At 41.4% G+C, this 19,110-nt stretch overlaps 1 protein-coding gene across 1 annotated transcript; it reads right to left on the reverse strand.

Annotated features, from left to right (window-relative positions):
• Positions 1–1,990: 1,990 nt before the first annotated feature.
• LOC101709323 (Fc receptor-like protein 2) lies at positions 1,991–8,969 on the reverse strand. The gene is made up of 5 exons (XM_087190845.1): positions 8,606–8,969; positions 8,114–8,395; positions 5,976–6,263; positions 5,299–5,577; positions 1,991–2,322 (listed from the first exon to the last, which is right to left on the reverse strand). Exons 1-5 carry the CDS (start codon positions 8,967–8,969, stop codon positions 1,991–1,993), a joined length of 1,545 nt encoding a protein of 514 aa, XP_087046971.1.
• Between the last annotated feature and the right edge of the window lie 10,141 nt (positions 8,970–19,110).

Below are 19,110 nucleotides of genomic sequence, written 5' to 3' on the forward strand. Positions count from 1 at the left end.
TACAAGTGTGCATCACCACATCTGTAAGGATTTGCTTTCTTGAGAGGGTAGTTTTAGGGTACAAAACTTTAGTGTAAATTTTTTACACGTCTTAGCTTCAAATTCTTTTGACACTAAAACTGCCCCTCCAGAAGGCCTATATGTACGTATGAATGTTTCTTTATGCACATTTTCTGTACCTATGGAATTTCTGTTAAAATTGCTTTATTAAATTTAATAAACACCACAAATAATATGCAGTTATCAGAAAAATAAGTTCAAATATGTACTTATTCATATATATTTATATATTCATAAAACCTTTTCAGATGTATCAGGAAGTAGTTGCTTCTAAACATTAGAATTTCAGCTGATTTTTCCTTTCTTTTTTCTTTTATTTTTTATGTAACACTTTTCTAATGTGTTTTATACCTACAATTTAAGCAAATATTTTAAAAAGATTATTTTTAAAGATAGCTTCCTTCCAAGTCACTTAAAAATGAAACTAAACACCCACAATTTTCTTTTATTTCATCTGTATTATTTATCTACATTTCTACCAGACGTAAGGCCCAGTTCAGCTAAGTTCATTCCTTTCTGGCTCCATCTCAAGCTGCTACAATTGCTCAAGGAGACAGCATGGAATCCTCAGGCAGATCTGGGGCACCTGGACGAGATGCTACTGTGGGAGGACAACTTCCCCAGGCCTGTCCTCTTTGGGAGATGGATTTTGCCTTTAATGCAGCAGGGTGAGACTTTGGTCCAGGAGAGCAGTGTTCAGAGTCCTGCTGAGGGTGAGTCACAAGCAAAGTCATTCAGTCTGCAGGGAGCTGTGGGGTCCTCTAGGTATGTGAGGCCTCAAAGGAGAAAATATGAGGCCTGCAGGTTTCCAGTGTCCAGGTCTTCAGAAAGTACCAGGCTAGAATGCTGTAGAGAAAAGGGGAAGAAGGGTAAGGATGGGCTGAGCCGGAAAGAATTGTCTAAACACACTCAGGGATTCCCCTAAAGAGAAGTGAGGCCTGGAATGAGGAAGCAGGCCAGCTGGAGCCTCAGAAATCAGGCCTTGTGGCTTCTTCTCAGGCCTCACCCTTTACAAAAGGCTTTTCAGAGTGTGTGTTGTTTGATTTTTGTCCCAACTCAGTGGGGAAGTTGGACTAGATGTTATCCCACTGTTTTTGGGCAAAGATACTGAGCTTCAGAGAAGTTTACTTATACATCTACTTTTAGGGCTGGTAAGTGAGGGAGGCAGCCTCTGCACAGCTGACTCCAAATACCAGATCCTTTCCAGTGCCCCATACTGACTCTAAGCCACAGCTATGACAAGCTCCTCAAAGTGGACATGGGCCCATTGGTCCTAATGATTTTCCTTCTCACCAAGCTAGTATGAAAGGGTAGTATGTCTGGCCCATGGGCTTGGAGGGCTCCATGGAGGTGGGAGGAAGGATCTCCCCAGCTTCCATACCATTCAAGGGCTGCATGGAAGCTTTGAGACCTTCAGAGGCCCTAAACTTTCTTCAGTTTACCTCCACCCTGAAGGAGCTTTGTCCTATACAGTTTGTGGCCTGACTTCTGTGGCAGATTCAGCATCCTTCCAACAGCCCCTCATCCTCTCCAACTAGAACCTAGGACTTCATTCTGATGAACAGAGTTGTTTAGGAAAGAGCTCAGAAAGGTCAAATAGATATAGAACAATGCAAACAGTGTCACTTTGATTAAGACCACTCAAATTGTATAATTCTATGGTTTCATAATTATTTTCTTGGCATCATGTCCCAATCCACAAGCTCTTTTGAGAGGGCAGATGAGGACTAATAATTTGAACACATAGGAGAATCCTTTATGACTCTGGCCCAGTTTAATGTGAACTAATAGTGTTGCCTTGGCCACAGGCTGCTGTAGAATGGATGAGTGGTTCTAAAAGGAGAAAGGGGCAGCAGGGACTGGTAAGGAAAATTGGAGGTGGCAGCCTAAGGAAGAGGCTCAGAGCTGGGTCAGGCCCTGGGTAACTCTGTCATTGCCCACCTTCACACATGACCCCTGCATCCTCATCATGTCCACAGTCAAAGGCCTCCACCTGCTCACACTCAGCCAGGGCCACCTCTGTCCCACTGCACAGGGACACCTGAACGAGCACAGACAGGGCCTCTTCTGCCACAGGTGGATACAACATGGCTACCGGTGTGTGTTTGGGTGCTCCACAGCCCAGCTCCCGGCACACCACTGCCACATCCTTCATGTCCCAACCGTCATCACACACGGTGCCCCAGTGACCTTCCTGTTCCACCTCCACTTGGCCTTCACAGCGGTGAGGACCATTAGTCAGATGGACTTTGGGTGGGGCCTCTGCAAATGGAAAGGGTTAGCATACCCTGAGGAATGTATGTACTCCCAGCAGCTCCCAGTGTAGAGAGAGGTTGTCTGATGGCAGTGGTATTTGTGTGCGGTGTGAGGCAGGGGATTGGGTAAAGCAGGGAATGATCAAGCTTTGCCTTTTCCCTACCCCATTGCTATGTCCTACAACCATCTCATCTCACCAGTGGCTCCACTGAAAGACACCTAGGAAAATGAAGAAAAACAGACTTGCATTGGATTCTCTGGGCTTCAAAAGTCTTAGAGAGAGAATTTTGTCTTTCTTTCCTAGAATTGGGTTGAGGACTAAAAACGGTTCCATACCTCACTGATGACTGCACCACCCACACTCATCAACTGCATTTTCTCTGCACAGAGTAAAATATGCACATCCACGCCCACTGGTTTATCTCTAACCTCTGCCTTTTTTCTAAACTGGAGTCATCTCTGGCAAAAAGGACAGATATAAATCTAGAGCAGTCAAGGGGCAAATTGAGAGTTAATTAAGGAATCCAGAGGAAAGAGGGGATAATTCAGAGCCCTTGGATCCAGTTCCACCTAAAACCCAGTCCATTCCCAACCTTCCCACCAACATCACATTTTTGGCAGCATTCTGCTCCAGTCAATCTGTATAGGACTTCTATCATTTGCAGCCAAAATGCTCTGTGTCATCAGTCAATTACTAAGCTCATAGAAAAGGCCCTGAAAAAGGTAGATATGAAATCATAGGTAATAATGAGAACAAAATTTTCAAAAATGATAGGTTAAAGGGAGGAAACACATATAAGACTTTATAAAGAGTAAATAAATTGAGAAACTAACTTACTTTAATATTAAGCTAAATACTGGACTTTGTATTTTATTCTCCAGACCAAAAAAAATTCATGTTCTTTTAAACTTCTATGTAGAATATTTATATTAGTTGACTGCCAATTAAAAGATCAAGAAATTCTAGTATTTTCCCCCAAATAAAAATTGTATAAGCCACACTTTTCAATAAATGTTAAACACAAGAATAACAAAGGAATACCAAAGAAATTAATAAGACACAGGTTAAAAATAAAATCTATTTGTAAGAGATTATAAATTCCAGGTTGTTAAAAGAAATGAAACTCCACACTTTAGACACTAAACAAATGTAAATATTATGGAGCAAAACTTTTAGGAAAAGGTAAAAGTGGTACTTAGAGGTGAACATACAATTTTAAGTGCATTTATTAGAAAATAAATAAAGATAAAAATTAATGTTTAAGAAATTAAAGAAAAAGAAACAAACTTAAAATAAAAAAGAGGAAAGAAATACTGGAGATAAAGGAGAAATAATTGAATCAGAAAACCAAAACCATCTGAACAATGAAATTATATAAATTTGAACAATAAAAATAAATCTGACTCTTTGGAAAGAGCAATGCAACAGAAAAACTTCTGGCAAATATAACAATAAAAAAGAGATCACACAAGCAAACACATTAGAACTGAAAAGAGCATAATCACAAATTATGATGACTCTTAAAATTCAATGAAAACAGTATGTGATAAATTTGAAAATCTAGATAAAATACACTTACCTTTCTTAATAAGAGCATCTAAATTGTGTTTTTAAAAATTGGAAAATTTGAAAAGACTAATGCAAAAGATTTGACAATGGAGGTTAATAGTACCAGGCTTCTAAAGTTATTTGGGCTAGTTTCCCAAAGACTCTTCAAGTGGCAGAGAATTCCAGTATTGCTTTAAATTGCTGCAGAAATGATGGAAACTCCTGAAATCATTCTTATGAGTCTAACCTATCCTTGAAAATGAAAAAAACAAAAACAAAAACAAAATACACCTCACTTTTAAATAGGATGCAAAGGACTAGCGTGCATCTCTGTGGTAGAGGGAATGTTTCTCATGTGTGAATCTTGCTTGCAGTCTTCAGCACCAAGTAAACAAATGAACAAGATGTAAAAATTTGAAATAAAACATTGGTAAGTTGTATATAGTTATGATCTATCATGACTAAGGAGGGTTTATAGGGCGAATACAATGATTGCTCCATATTGGGAAATCTATTAATACAATTATCCACAACAAAAGATTAAAGGAAAAAATATGTACACAACATGATATATTAACATGGTGGCAAAGAGCAAAGTTTCTTGATGCTGGCAGCCCTGGTCTAAAGTTCCATCTTTATACCTATTCAGTGTATTCCTATTAAATAACCTTGGACAAGTTACTTAAATCTAAATTCTATTATTGCATTTATAAAAGAAGAACCAATGTGGAGATTAAATGAGATAATCCTAGTAAAAATCTAAATCCCATAATCTGTTTTGTCCATGGATTTTCTGCTTTTTCCTTAAGTATCTTTAAGGATTAGTTACGTCTCATTTACTGTGAGCTCTGAGTGTGCAAAATCTTTCCTAACTTTTCCTCAGGGATGTCTTCCTCTTCTCTCTTTGTCTGACCTACTCCTTACACTGACCTGATATCTGCACAGTGCCCTACAAACTATTTCACACATATCTGATTATTTAAGTGAAAGGGAACAAAAGGGGAAGTATTGGACAAGCATTAGGCAAGTGATACTGTTTTTAAGAACAAAAGAAAGACAGTTGTGTTGGCACACACCTGTAATGCCAGCATTCTGGGAGGCTGACACAAGAGGATAGCAAGTTTGAGCCCAGCCTAGGCAACTTGGTGATTTAGCAAGACCCTGTCTTTAAGAAAAAACAAAATAAAACAGAAAACACCTCTGGAGATTTAGTTGCGTGCAACTGCTGTGGAATCAATTCCCAGTACCTTTGAATGAAATGAAATGAATGAATGAATGAATGAATGAATGATACAGCACTTGAGTGAACTGATGGGCTCCTTAGTAGAACTCTGATTCCTTGAGGGACAGGAGAATCCAGTGGAAAGGAAGCACAAACCATTACTTGGTATAACTGCAACTAGTGCTCTGGAAGATAATTTAGCATGTCCCACCTGGGACAGTAAGTGTCACCACCTCACTGCGCTTGGGTCCCCAGCCATTGTCAGCCTCACAGGAGTAGTTCCCAGAATGGCTTGCAGCCGCTGAGAAGTTGAGGGATGTTCCTCCTCCAGAAGGTGCTGAGATGCTCCCCCGAATGATGTCTTCATGATAGAACTGGTACAGAATGGGGGGTGAAGCTCTCAAGTCTTCACAGCGGAGCTCTACCACTTCACCAATAAAGACCATGACTCCAGGAGCACTAATGGTGAGAAGAGGGCTCAGGGCTGGAACTGACAGAGGCATCAGGGTCCATCAGGAAGGTGTCATAGCTCACAGCCCACCTGCCTTCCTTAAGGGTCCTCTCTGTACCCTCACTTCCCTAGATTTTTTCCCATGGTTGCACCTCCTGATCTAATCCTGCAGCAATAGCTCTAGTACAGCTTTGCTGATATGAAGAGCTATGACTCTGCCCACCGTGTAGCCTGCCTCCTATTCTACCTTCATCCCTCCTTTAGCTCCTTGGCAACTGCTGCCAATGCCACCACTGCCATCACAGCAACAACCTTGCCTTATTAATGGCTTCTTACTCTTCAGGCTCTGTACCTTGACATCTCCTTTATCCTCACTGCCCCAGAAGGAAGCTGACCCCAGATGGGAATGGCTGGCTAGCTGAGAGCATGGTACTTGCTTCTCACAGTGATGTTCACTGCCTTGCTCTGAATGGGGCCATAGCTGTTGTCAGTTGTACAGTAGTAACTCCCGGCATGACTCTCCTCGATCACAGGGATCTGCAGCTCTGCTCTCTGGGAGTGCTCACGTTTTGCCCCCAGACTCTCCTTTGTATCTTCCTTGTACCAGTAGAACATGATGTCCCCTGTGCCTTCCGCCACAGAACAGACAAGAATCAGCTTCTCCCCCTTAACTGCCTGGCCTCCTGGGGGAGAGGTCTCCATGGAGACTCGAGACACAGAGATCCCTGCATGAAGAAGAGACAGCAGGTGAGGGCCAGTGTGGGGAAGGGAGGGAAGAGGAAAGGGCAATTTGAGCATTATGGCAAGTGGGTCGCTGGAACTGAATGTTTAATCAGAGGAGAGTCCACCCTTCCCTATTACAGGACTCCCCTTAATTTACTCCTCAGTAACAATCCTGCCCTGCACTTACTCTACATTCGTTAGCTCTCTCTGACTGCAGCCTGCAGTGACCTCCTTGTACTTGGGGAAGTAGGAGCAGCAGGAAGGGAACAGACTAGACAGTTGGCTTACCTAACTTACACCTCAGCTCTGCAACTTGTTCATTGCATGATCCTTAGTTTTCTCAAACATAAAATACAGACATCACACTAACCTCACAGAGTTTTGAAGATTAAGTGAGGCACAGATATAAAGCACCTCTTGCATGGAAGCTGTTAAGCAACACCCGTTATGAATGCCACTCTCCACTGGTGGGATGGGGTAGGAAAGGCTGCAAAGTGGTTAAAAGCTGCACAGTGAAGCCACAGTGACTGGGTTCAAATTCCAGCTCCACATGCTGGGTCATCTAAGGCAAGTCTCTTCACAGTTAGCTGCCTGCAGTTTCCTCATCTGTAAAATGGGCAATGTTCAAGGCCAGACTGAAATACATCACAAGACCCATATCTCAAAAAACAACAAAATGGTAGTTATCTTTTGAATCTGGGTGGATATAGGGAGAAGAAAAGTGATATATATTTTTCTCCAGATTAGATGTCTATATGGATAGATAATTTATTGAATATATATCACATTCTAGGTTTTATATATTAGCTCATATTGTACGTAAAGCTTCAAAAGCTGGGGCTTGGGGAATTTTCATTGGGACTGTACCCACGTATTTCACAGAGTTCTCTTATCATTTCTAATATTCTCCATTAATTCTCTTAGGTGTTCAAGATATATAATCATATCTACAAGTAAGATCACTCTGCTGCTTCTACCCATATAGCACTCATGCTTCTTCCCTTCCTAATTGCATCAGCCAGCTTTGCTAGAGCAATGTTATTTGTGATGATATTAGACACCCTTGCTTTGTTTACAGATATCACATGTATGCTTTTTTGTTTCACCATTAACCATGATGCTTGCTTTTAATTTATATATGTATAATTATCAAAAGATTATCCATTATATAAATTAACAACAATTTTGTTTACTGTCTAGTCATAAGTAGATGTTGAATTTTTTAAGCATCTTTGTGGTGTTGCTTCTATTCCCTTCAATTCAAAGGTCCTGCTTTGTAGGTACTATTCACAGTACTGTTACTTATGGCTGCGGTGACAGTCAAATATTAAACTTCTCCGAGCAGCACCACGTATGTGGTAAATGTCTGTGAATCTTCTCCTTTGTAGATATTTATGAGCATCAGAAAGGCTTTTGTAGAACTGAGCACAACAGCCAAAGTTCAGTCCTGGCATATATTAAGCCACATAGTAAATACCAGAGATTGTTACTGTCATTTCTATTATTATTTTTATTATAGAGCTTCATTGCTCTACCTGGATCAAATGTGCCTCTCAGTTGAGGATCATTTCTTGCAGATAGAGACCATGATTTATTTACCACTTGGTCTGCTGGGCATACCTCAGCACTAGTTGTAGGGTATGTACCAGAGAGATATTATTATTGTTACTTTCCTGACAGAAGAACAAAGATATTTGGAAGTGATGCCTCTGCAGAAATTAATAGAAAAGAGCCCAAGTGAGCCATGGTAGCCCCCACACCCACAGGGATCAGAAAGCACAGTTGACAAATGAGCCCACAGTTCAGCTGGTGCCCTAACCCAGCCCTGGTGGCCCAGCCCACTGATGCTCACTCTGCACACTTATGTAAGATTTGCTACTCCGCTTGGAGATATTGTCCCCGAATGCCTTTGCCTCACACCAGTAATACCCCGAGTCTTCTTTCCTTATTGCTGAGATCTCAAACTTTGATGACCACTTTTTCCAACCTAGGGTACTGTAATCTCTGTTGAAGTCGTAACGAAGAGAGATCCATGACCTATCTGAAGGGAGCCTAGTGTCACAGGACAGGGTCACTGAGGTTCCTTCTATAGGCGAAGAAGTGCTGAATGTCAATGTAGGCTTTGGAAACAGCTCTACAGAGGAAAACAGAACAGAGACCCCCTGAATGTGGAATTCCTGATAAGTGGCCCAGGTGAGCAAGGCATGCAGATCTAGACTCAAGGACACACGACCCACTTACCACTTCTCCCTCCCTGGGTGGTCTCCTCTGCCCTATACCCTGGCCCTCCAACAACAACCTTACTCCTTCCCAGACTCATCCACTTGAAGAATGAGGCCCTCACCTTGGACAGTGAGCCATACAGATCTTGTTTCTTCAGTACTTTTTATAAACCAGAAAATCTTCCTATCTGCCTTACAGGAATAGGAGCCGCCATCACTGGTTCTTGCATTCAAAATGGTATAGCTCAAGGCCCTGAGGTAAGTAGCTATCTGATATCCATTCTTGTAGTACACTAGTTTCTTTATGGCATCATTGTTTTCCCCGAAACAACTTATAGTCACATCGTCTCCTTCATAGGCCATGTGCGGCATGCTGATGTTCAGCCAATCTGCAGAAGAAGCAAAGAAAACTTGCACTGGCAATGCTGCTCCCCACCGCGGTGCTCTGGCTCTCTTCTTGAAGGGAAGGGATAATGCTTTCCACATGAGTTGAGGAGCTGGGCGCCCATGGTCACCTTTGGGTCTGTTGGCTCTGTTAGTATCCCTGCTCAGCACAGGTGAGTTTCAATGCCTTTTAGTGACATTTGTGTCCTCCAAACATCTTGTTAGTTTTATGTCTGCTAATGGGTTTTGATGCCATTTTGTCTGACTGCCAGCAGTGGACTAAATATGGGTTTAAAATGATTCTCTGTGACTCTCCTTACATCCATTCAAAGTGACCACATGTCCCCATGGGAGCCATGATCAACACTCTGCATATCTCATTCCTTAGAGACTCTGTTTGTGTAGTGGTACAATCACCTCAAAGACCTTCCCTTTGTAGCTCTCCCTAGATGAAACAAACTGGGCCCTTGGATCTACATCTTCAGTCTCTAGAGTTCTCCTTTTTCAGTGGCTTCTGGAAATCCTTTCTGTGTACTGTCCTGGATGATCCCCATAAGAAAGGACGTGGGGTCCTCTGCTTCTTCGGGTCACTACCTCCCCTTGGAAGGTAATGATCACCAGAGAACTGCTGAGAAGCTCGTGTTTTGGCTTTGACCCTAGCAGAGAAAGAAAACACAGCAGCATGGGGAGAAGCTGTAGGCTTCTCCTTGCAGAAGGAAAGGAAACCCAGCCACCATGCTGCTCTGTGACCCAATGCTGCAGCTGTGGGCTTTCTGAAGAGCATTTCAGTTGGTAACAGAGATAGAAATATAGGTTCAAATGTCAGTTTATAATTGCAGTGCATTGGGCTAGATTGCAGGAAAAATATTGTTCTGGTAAAAAACAAAACAAAACAAAATCCCTAATGCCAGGCCTGCAGATTGGGCATTTCCCTTCAGTGTACAGAGCGGACACAGAGGAACATAATACAGGAAGGAAACAGGATCTGGGGTATTGTTCAGGTGGCCTGCCCAGCTTATTCCTCTAACCATGAGTTTACAGGATTGGAGCAGCTCCTGATGTCGGCTCAAAAGAGAGACCAGGTTCTCAAGATTTGGTCTAGGTACACAGTCCCCAAGGAAGGGTCTATAAAGAGGTGGGGAAAAAGCACTTAAAACATCCATAGTACATTAGACATTTTTTTCATCTTAAATTTTCTGTTTTTGTGTATATTCAACCATGCTCACAATATTTCAATATAGGATCTATATAATATATTGGAGATACATGATCAAGTGACCAGATAAATTCAAAGACAACTTCTGTCACCTTTTCGCCACTTTGAAATTCCCACCATTATAGTAGGAGCTGGGGGTGGTGGTAGAGGACACAAGGATCGATGAAGGGAGAGAAGTGTTGGAGGCCAAACGTTTTCTTCCTACGTGTTGAGACAGGGCGAGATTTTCAGTGAAGAGTATAGTGATACAATCGGTTTGGTTAAAGAAATATTTGAGGAGAAAGACTTACGTGTCCAAGTTGATAATAATGACAATGAGAGATAAAGTAAAAATGCTGACCTGGATTATAATGAGTCTGGAAAAAGGATTTAACTGTAAGATACCTCAGTTTGTGGTCTTTAGCTTTTGCTATAGATCCATTTTCTACACGTAGGCACAATAGTGCGTACGCACACATTTTGTCATCATTTTAGAGACGTTGCTGAATCCTTTGAGGCTCTCTAGAGACCCCCACCTAACCAATCAAAGAACACTGCTGCTTAAAATTACAGGCTTAGGTCTATAAACATTACCACCCTTTCCTATTATAGAATGAAAGTGTTCTCAAAGGCACAACTAAAGAAAATGTAACTTTTCGGTCTACTATGAAATCAAGCTTTCTTCTTTGTTTTATTATAGTAAAACTCTAATGAGAAAAAAGAACAATAAGTTAAGCACTGGATAGTTTACAGGTAAAAGAGCCAGGGGCATTCTCGTTCTATGCAGAATAAATTCTTAGCCTCTTATTGCTCTCTTTTATAAACAAATTTTCCATCCCTGTTTCCAGTGTTTCTGGTGGAGCCTTTGAGAACCCATGGCCAGAACCAGGAGGATGTATCTCCAACAACATAGTGCATGGTTTGCTTTCTTTTCGGTTATCTTCTTTCCTGTTCCAGAGCTGAGCAATAAAAGGAAGATAATTCGTTGCCCTGAGAGGGTCAGGGCATGGTTCTCTTGCTAATCAAGCAGAGAGGTGGTAGAGGAGAGATGAATGTGACACTGAAGCAGCCCTGCCATTGTGGGACATGGATGAGGAGAGGGGTCAAGAGTAAGACTCCAAGTCTGACTCCCTTGTCTTAGCCCAGGACCCTGAAGGGTGTAGCCAAGTGTCTGGGACAGGCAGCACCTCCCATGCCTGCAGAGATCAAAAAACAAGAAAAGAGTAACTCACCAGACTGGATGTCAACAGGAGCTGTGGGGGAATAGAGTCAGAGAGGTTACCACAAAGAAGTCCAGGGTTCTTATGCTTTTTATAAAGCTATAACTCTTTGAGAACTTCCCAATAATTCTTCCCTCTCTTTATTTGTGTTTCTTTCAGTCCCTCTTTCTTCCCATACATCCTCCTCCCCTAATTTCCTCTATTTCTTTTCCCCTCTTTTCCTCTATTTTTTCTTCTTTCCTTTCCTTTCCTCCAAGGCAAAACTCCCATGAAGGCTAGCATTCATTTTTATAACCTCAAACAGTTTAGAAGGAGTGTTTGCCCATTACCAGAAGTTTATCATTTTACAGGTAAGTTCTCAGAAATTTCATCATTAATTGCCTCCTCTTCTTCTTAATTTTTAAAAGTCTCCTATTTTGTCTGAGATACACTGCCTACCTTAGAGCCACATAAATGCCAAGAAGGGTTACAAAAGGATGGAGGTGAGTCTCATGTTCCCGTGACACAGTTTCTCCCTCCTTCCCAATTCTAGACCTAGTATTGTGTTTGGCTCTATACAAGAGTCATATGTATGAGCAAGACTTGATGCCCATGCAAAATCTAAGTCTAGGGAGATATGAGTGCAGCTAAAAATGTAGTGGTTGGAGTGGATGTGGGGTTGGGGCAGAGTGGGATTAATATGGGCTGGAAGCGGAATTCACCTTAACAGAAAATTCCTTTGATGTCCTTTTATAGAAGGTTTCCATTTTTCCATAGATCAAAGTAAAAGCGATGCTAAACAAAGAGAAGTCATCAGAGTTTGGTAAAGAGATGCACAGGCTTTTGCTTTTCCTGAGAACCTTACTCTGCTCAATATCTATTTGCATAATACCTGATGGTACTGAGTTAAAAGCTGAAACCCATCCCTACTCATCCCAGCAGAGAGATTTGTGCTCAAGAAGAGCTTCTGGGATGCCCAGGCAAGGTAATTCTGCTCTGGCCCCACCCCAGTCCAGCTCCAGTGTTCTACCCACCAAGGACCAGAAGCAGTGACCACAGCAGCATGAGGTTGGAGGCAAGAAGTTCTTCCAGCAACAGTCAGGTGCAGCTCAAGTGCAGCTTAGCTCCTTAGAGCAGCTGTCTATCCACGTGGACCATGAAGCTTATACTGGGCACTGTGGTTTAGTGGGGATTTCATTGGAATAGAGAAAAAGGAAGTAGAAAATCTCTCTGTTTGCCAATCAGCATTATCCACACCTCAACCCCCACGAGTGCTGAGGGAGTAAATGTTCTTTTCCTTTACAGAGTTGCTCAGATGTATATTGATCAGAAATACTTCCTAAAATGTGAGACATCTTCATCCTATTGATAAGCTTTCTATCTCATTTGACCTGGCAGAGAATGCCAAGTTCTGGGCTTGCCAAGAGTCAAATCACTTGCTTGATCTTTTTCAAGGACAAATCTCCTTTACTATTTGATATGGTTTAGATCTAAAATGTCCCCCCGAAGACTCCTGTATTCAGAGGTGGGGCTTTCAGAAACAATTGGATTGTGGGGGCACTAATCTCATCAATAGATCAACCCATTGATGAGTTCACTGCTGACTGGTATGCCCTAATAGGAGGAATGGCCCAACTGGAGAAAGTAGATCACTAGGAGTTTGCCTTTGAAGAGTGCACCTTTCATCTGTCTCTCCTTCTGTCTCTGCTTTCTGGCTGCTGGGAGGTAAGCAGCTTTCCTCTACCAAGCCCTTTGTTTGTGGTGTGTCTACCTCGGCGCCTGATGATCATAGACTGAAACCTCTGAAACTGCAAGACAAACAACCTTTCCTCCTTAAATTGTATATGTCAGGTATTTTATCCCAGCAATGCAAAGTTGACTAACACAATACTCAAGATGCATAGTTTGTTATGCAGTTCCTAACACTGTGACACCATGCCAATACTGTATTGATGGTGCTCTATGGAAGAGAAAGACAGGAATTTGTTAGAAATGATGACAGCACTAGGGTGACACTAGATAATATTATGTATGGGCAGAAATACACAAATTCTGCTCAACCCAAGTCATCTTTCCCCATGAGATATTCTGGTTGAATGTATGCAGAAAGGAAGAAGCAATATGAGTATCAAATAGTATTTGAAGCTAAACTTAGCCCCAAACTACACTACAGTGGTCTGAAAAGACATTAACATACACAGGAGAGATCAGGTCTCTTTTTACACTCCAAAGTTCAATAATAAATTTTGGCAGTCATTGTATTAGGTATCCTTAGTGGTTAAAAGAAGGAATCTTAGATCTGGGGGTATAGGTCAGCATGCATGAGGGCCTGAGTTTAAGATCTGGCACAAAGAGAGAAAGGAAAGAAGGAAGAAAAGAAGGGAAGAAGAAAAGAAGGGGGTGAGGGAAGAAGAAAGGAAGGAAGAAAAGAAGAAATTTAATGCCTAGAGAGATGTGGCAGGACTAAGGCAATCACCTAAAGACATTGGACCATTCAGAGACCAGCTGCAGTGGGAAGCTGTTACAGGCCTTCCACTGTTATAAGCCCAAAGAAGCAAGAGGAGGAAGGACTGTTACAAAAGCCCAATGGGGACTGGAGTCACAGAGCAGAAGTTGCCAGGTGGGGCTAGGAATGTGGAGGACATAGCTACTGCCCAAGAGGAACACTGACAGAAGGGAAACAGCAGATTCACACTTATAATTAGCTATTTCTGACACAAATTCTCTTCAGCCTCTCTTTAGTTGTATGATGTGACAACTCCTTTTCCCTGAGTCATTTGCCCCTAGAATAAAGATATAAAAATAAGAATTGAAGCAAACCAGAGCTTGTTGAGGTTACTAGGTGCTCCCTGTCACTATGTTCACGAGTGAGTTCTGGGGCAGGGGAGGGTACAGACTCCAGGTCCGCCTAGCTGCAGGTGTGGAGAAGACAGAGCAGTGAGAAATCACCCCCACCACATACATTCTGTCTTAAAATCCCTTTGGTGCTTCACTCTCGAGAACAGTGGAAAGCAAAAGTAGAGAGATGGAAGTGGTTTAAGACAAAGCAATGTCTGAGAAAACAAGATGATGTGAATGACAGGAGTAGAGGTAAAGTGATGTCACTGGAATACAATATTCCAAAAAGACCAAAGATTTAGTTGTAAGACATTACCCTCTCCTGCAATGTATAGATTGCAAATTTAGAGACTATTTAGAAAAATGGTTCTTCATTATTACATGGTCCTTTGTGAGCTTGCTATATTATAGGCACACTTTATTCTCACAAATACATAAACCTACAAAGATAGAGGGTTTTTAAAAAATTAATTTTATTGGTACATTTTAGGTATACAGTATTTGGAAATTTGCACCTTTACATAATCTCTCTTGCTTTTTATTTTTTTCCCATTCCCCTGCCCTCCCTTCAACCCCTTCATCCCTCCGTATTTACAAAGACTTTGTTTCCATTTTTTTCATTTTAAGATAGAGGGTTTTTAAAGGCAATTTTGGAGGTTTAAAAATTTTCAGAAGTGATTCAGGTACACCAGATTACGAGCTCCTACTATATTGCCGTGTACCACTAAAGGCCTGGCAGAATATAGATGATCAATTATATTTTCAAAGGACAGTTTCCTGCAAAGCACAACTTTGTTAGTGGGTGATGCAAGCTGCCTCTTCACTTTGGGAGGCTGAAGAAGGAGGATTGCAAGCTTGAACCCAGTCTGGGCAACTTAGTGACTTAATGAGACCTTGTTTAAAAAAAGAAGGGGAGGGAGCTGGGGATGTAGCTCAATAAGAAAGCTACATTCTTCCATGGGTTCGTTTTATAAAACAAAACAAAACAAAATAAAATCCCTGGCTCTTTTCTTTTAACTATGTTAGGATTTTAAGCCATGAGGAAAAATGTGGTCTGCTTTTGCCAATGCATTAACTAAGCAAGAAAATATAGAATCTCGGACTTCAGAGCTGCCATGGCTCTTGTTCTCCAGAGTAACCACCATCCCATCTGGAGATGATAACCAGCTGGGAACAACGGAGAGATTTTGGAACATCTGTTCCACCAAAAACGGATTTTCATTCTGTCACCTGCCTCGAAAGCGAAAGGTTCCAAGTTCGATCCCTCGTACCAAAAAAAAAAGGGATTTTCACCTTCCTCTAGCTCCTTATGCATGCTTTCCTCTGTAGATGTCTTGTCTTCCAGCCAGCTTTGGGCTTTCCCCAGCTGGATGAAATGTCACTCATCCAGGAGGATGAGCAAATGTCAGGGATAGAGATTCATATGCCCTCATAGCAGCCCTGACTTGGGAAATCAGGAGAGTTCATCCTTGCAGCCTTCAGTAAAAGGAAATGAGTAGGCAATGGCCACACTATAGCTATCTGGCAGCTTTCTGTCTCATGCCACCAAAGTACTCAGAGGTTTAAGAGAACAAAGAAAAAGGAACTCATGTAACTATATATATGTATATATACACACACACAAACTGAGGGTAGGGGAAGATCCTGAGTTGAGCTTATGCAGACTTCTCAAATGTTCAATCTTGCAACTCCCTGAGAAATTTTATCAACACCCATGAATATTGCTTCCATGTCTCCATGAAGGAGACTGCCAAAAGAATGGGAAGAGACTCAAAAACAATAAATAATTTCCCATGATTGGGATTTCTCTTGATGATGGATGATGTTTGGGAGATCTACCATGCCTCTGAGCAGAAGAACTATGGAGCTTCAGGAAGCAGATACAATTTAATATGAATAACTCCACTTGCAGGCCCTCAAGACCTTTGATTGGAAAAGAAATCTTTCTTAGGATCTTTAGAAAGGCTCCTGGTGGTAGACTTTCAGCCTGATATGTTCACCTTCCAATGGTGCATCCTCTACACTGGTACCTGGCACCCTCCCAAACCTAGGTCATTGATATAGACATGGAAAGATTTTCAGAGTGATGTGCAGTGGTGTCTGTAGGCTTTGCACAGCATGGCAGGGTTGGCTGGAATGTGTGAGCAGGTGGTACACTGATGACCATAAAGAGCATCTTCTCCTAGCTGTATTATAAATCTGGCTGTTGGTTTAAGTGTACATGGAGCCAATGGTTATAACAAGGTCATATTTATAGAGCTACCCCAAATCCACAATGTTCTAATGACTCAATGCACTAAAAGAAGCTCTTGTCTTTTCCCTAAACCACGAGAAAGGAATACAGATATAAGCATAAGGGCTCTAATCTAGACTCTAGAAACAGAAATTGAGTTTAGTTTGAAAGAATGGGTATTAAAGCACCACTTCCAAGAATAGAAGCACTAAAGGCAAAGTTAAGGACTCTAAACTGATTATTCATGGCCATCTTTCTGCTGCCAGGAAAGGAAAATGGAAACATATTGATAAATTGAAAAAAATAAAAAATCCTACCATTTATATGAAGATATTTGCAACTAGCAGCTCTTCTTTCCTTCCTTCCTTCCCTCCCTCCCTCCTTCCCTCCCTCCCACCCTCCTTCCTTCCTTTCCTCCTTCCCTCCCTCCCTCCCTTCTTTCCCTCCTGCCTTCCTTTTCTCCTCTTTCCCTTTCATGTTCCTCCTTTCTTTTTGTGTTGGGAATTAAACCCAGGGTTCTGCACGTGTGAAGCCTTCCTCTGTCACTGAGCTATGCTCCTAGTCACATTGGAGCATTTAAACATGCCATTCTAGACCCATGTAAAATAAAAACAAGGTCAATTCAAGCAGGACAAAATTCATTCTTCTCTCAGGATTAGTAGGACCATGAGCAAGTGTAGAAATCAAGGTTTAAAGAAGCTAGGTAATATAGAGCTGCAAACAGGTTTACTGTAATTTTCACTATTCTCTGACATTAAAATCTGATCTGACTTCATCACAGGGCCTAAATTTAAGGTTTCTAGTAATTAAACACTGAAGCTTGCTTAGGTCCAGGCTTCATTTTGGAGAGTTTGGAGTCCTATGAAGACATTTTCAATGGAAAGAAAAGGGTGTACAATGCTCTAAGGATAGTCTGACCTAAGAGATGGAGTCAGTGAGAAGCTCCAGATTTCTGAGTCAAGCAAGCAGGGCCTTCCCCAGGGTGGAGCTAAATTTTGCTTTGGGATTGGCAAAAACTCAAACTGACATATGACTAGAAATTACAATGCCCAATTAAAGATCAAAGAATGATCATGTTCCAAGCACAGTATCTCTCAATTTTGAGAAAATTATCTGGATATTAGGAGGAGGAGAGAGAAGAAGGCAGATAAGCTAGGGACCTCAGCATCCCCCAAAATGACATAGTGGGAGTTTCTTGGGTTTTCTTTTGCCACATATATCCTAGACTTGGAGCTGAAAGTGACAAGAAAACTGTAACATCAATGAGTACAAGCTGGGTGTAGTGGCACATGGCTCTAATTACAGCTAATCAGGAGGCTGAGGCAGGAGGATCTCAAGGACAAGCAGGAGGACCTCAAGGACAAGTCCTGAATGGACAACTTCGTGAGATCAAAATAAAAAAGAAAAAGAAAAAGGGATGGGGAAGTAGCACAGTGGTAGCATATCCCTGAGTTCAATCTCCAGTACTACACACACACACACACACACACACTCACACACACAAATGAGTGCAGAGTTAGCCTCCAAAAATTGGAGCTCTCTAACCAAGGACAAGAAAAAGGGCAGCCTAGCAAGACAGAATACTACTCCAGCCAAACACCACAGAAAAAAAATGTGGCCCCATTCCCACTGGGCCAGGAAATTGGAGTGGAAAGCTGAGACAGTGTAATGCTACCCCACCCTTTATAGGATGTAGTCAGAGGAGAGTGAGCAGGGAGCAGGAAACTTCACCATTGCTGGCTGCTTTCAAGCCCCATCTCCTCACTAGTGTCAGTGGAGACACCAAGAGGAGCCAGGACTTCTACCCCTGCTCAGCGGTAATGAGATGAACTGTCCTTTCCTCCTCTTTGTTTACCTTCCATTTGCTGTGTAGTGACTTAATTCAGTTGCCCTCTATAAAAGCTCTCACATCAAAGTGGGATAAAAATATGTACAACATAAAAATTACCATTTCAATCTTTTATTTCTATACAGAAGTTTTGAAGGTTTATTTTTCTGGGACGAGATGCAGACAAAGATGTTATCAATGTTTATTAGGCGTTGTACTGGAGGAACAACATAACAAAAGAGAAAACATAAAAAGCACAGGATTAACTTTTGAACATTAAAATTGTCATTATTAACCATTCAAAGTGTATGCTTCCATGGCATTAAGTACATTCACATTGTTGTACAATTATCATCACAATCCATTTCCAGATGTTTTCATCTTCTCCAGAAGAAGTTCTATGTTCTTTAAATAATAATTCCTTTTCTCTCACCTCCCATGCCCTGGAAACGAAAGTTCTCCTTTTTGTCTCTACTTATTTGACTGCTCTAGGTAATTCATATAAGTGGAGTCATATGATGTTTGTTTTCTGTGACTGGCTTTTATTACACTTAGTATAATGTTTTTAAAGTTTATCCATATTGGAGAAAGTGTCAAAACTCCCTTTATTTTTAAGGCTGAGCAATATTTCATTGTGTGTGTATGTGTGCAAATACACCATATTTTTTTCATGTGTTGAAGGGGACTTGGGTTGCTTTCATTTTTGCTACTGTAAATAATGCTGTTATGAATAAGTTATTTTGATACAAAACTTTGGAAGTTTATCTTCTGGGAGTACAAGCAGACGAAGATGCTATTATCAATGTGTCCATTAAACATTATACTAGAGAGATAGCATAGTAAAAAAAAGAAATAAAGGATTCTGTTTGAGTCCCTATTTTTCATTCTTTTGCGTATATACCTAGAAGCGAAATTATGGGTCATATAATAATTTCTAGGTTTAGTTTTTG

This window comes from Heterocephalus glaber, unplaced genomic scaffold (genome assembly GCF_053883595.1).
Source record: "Heterocephalus glaber isolate CG9 unplaced genomic scaffold, H.glaber_assembly_v1.0 deba00001561, whole genome shotgun sequence".
In the NCBI taxonomy this organism is placed as follows: Eukaryota; Metazoa; Chordata; class Mammalia; order Rodentia; family Bathyergidae; genus Heterocephalus; species Heterocephalus glaber.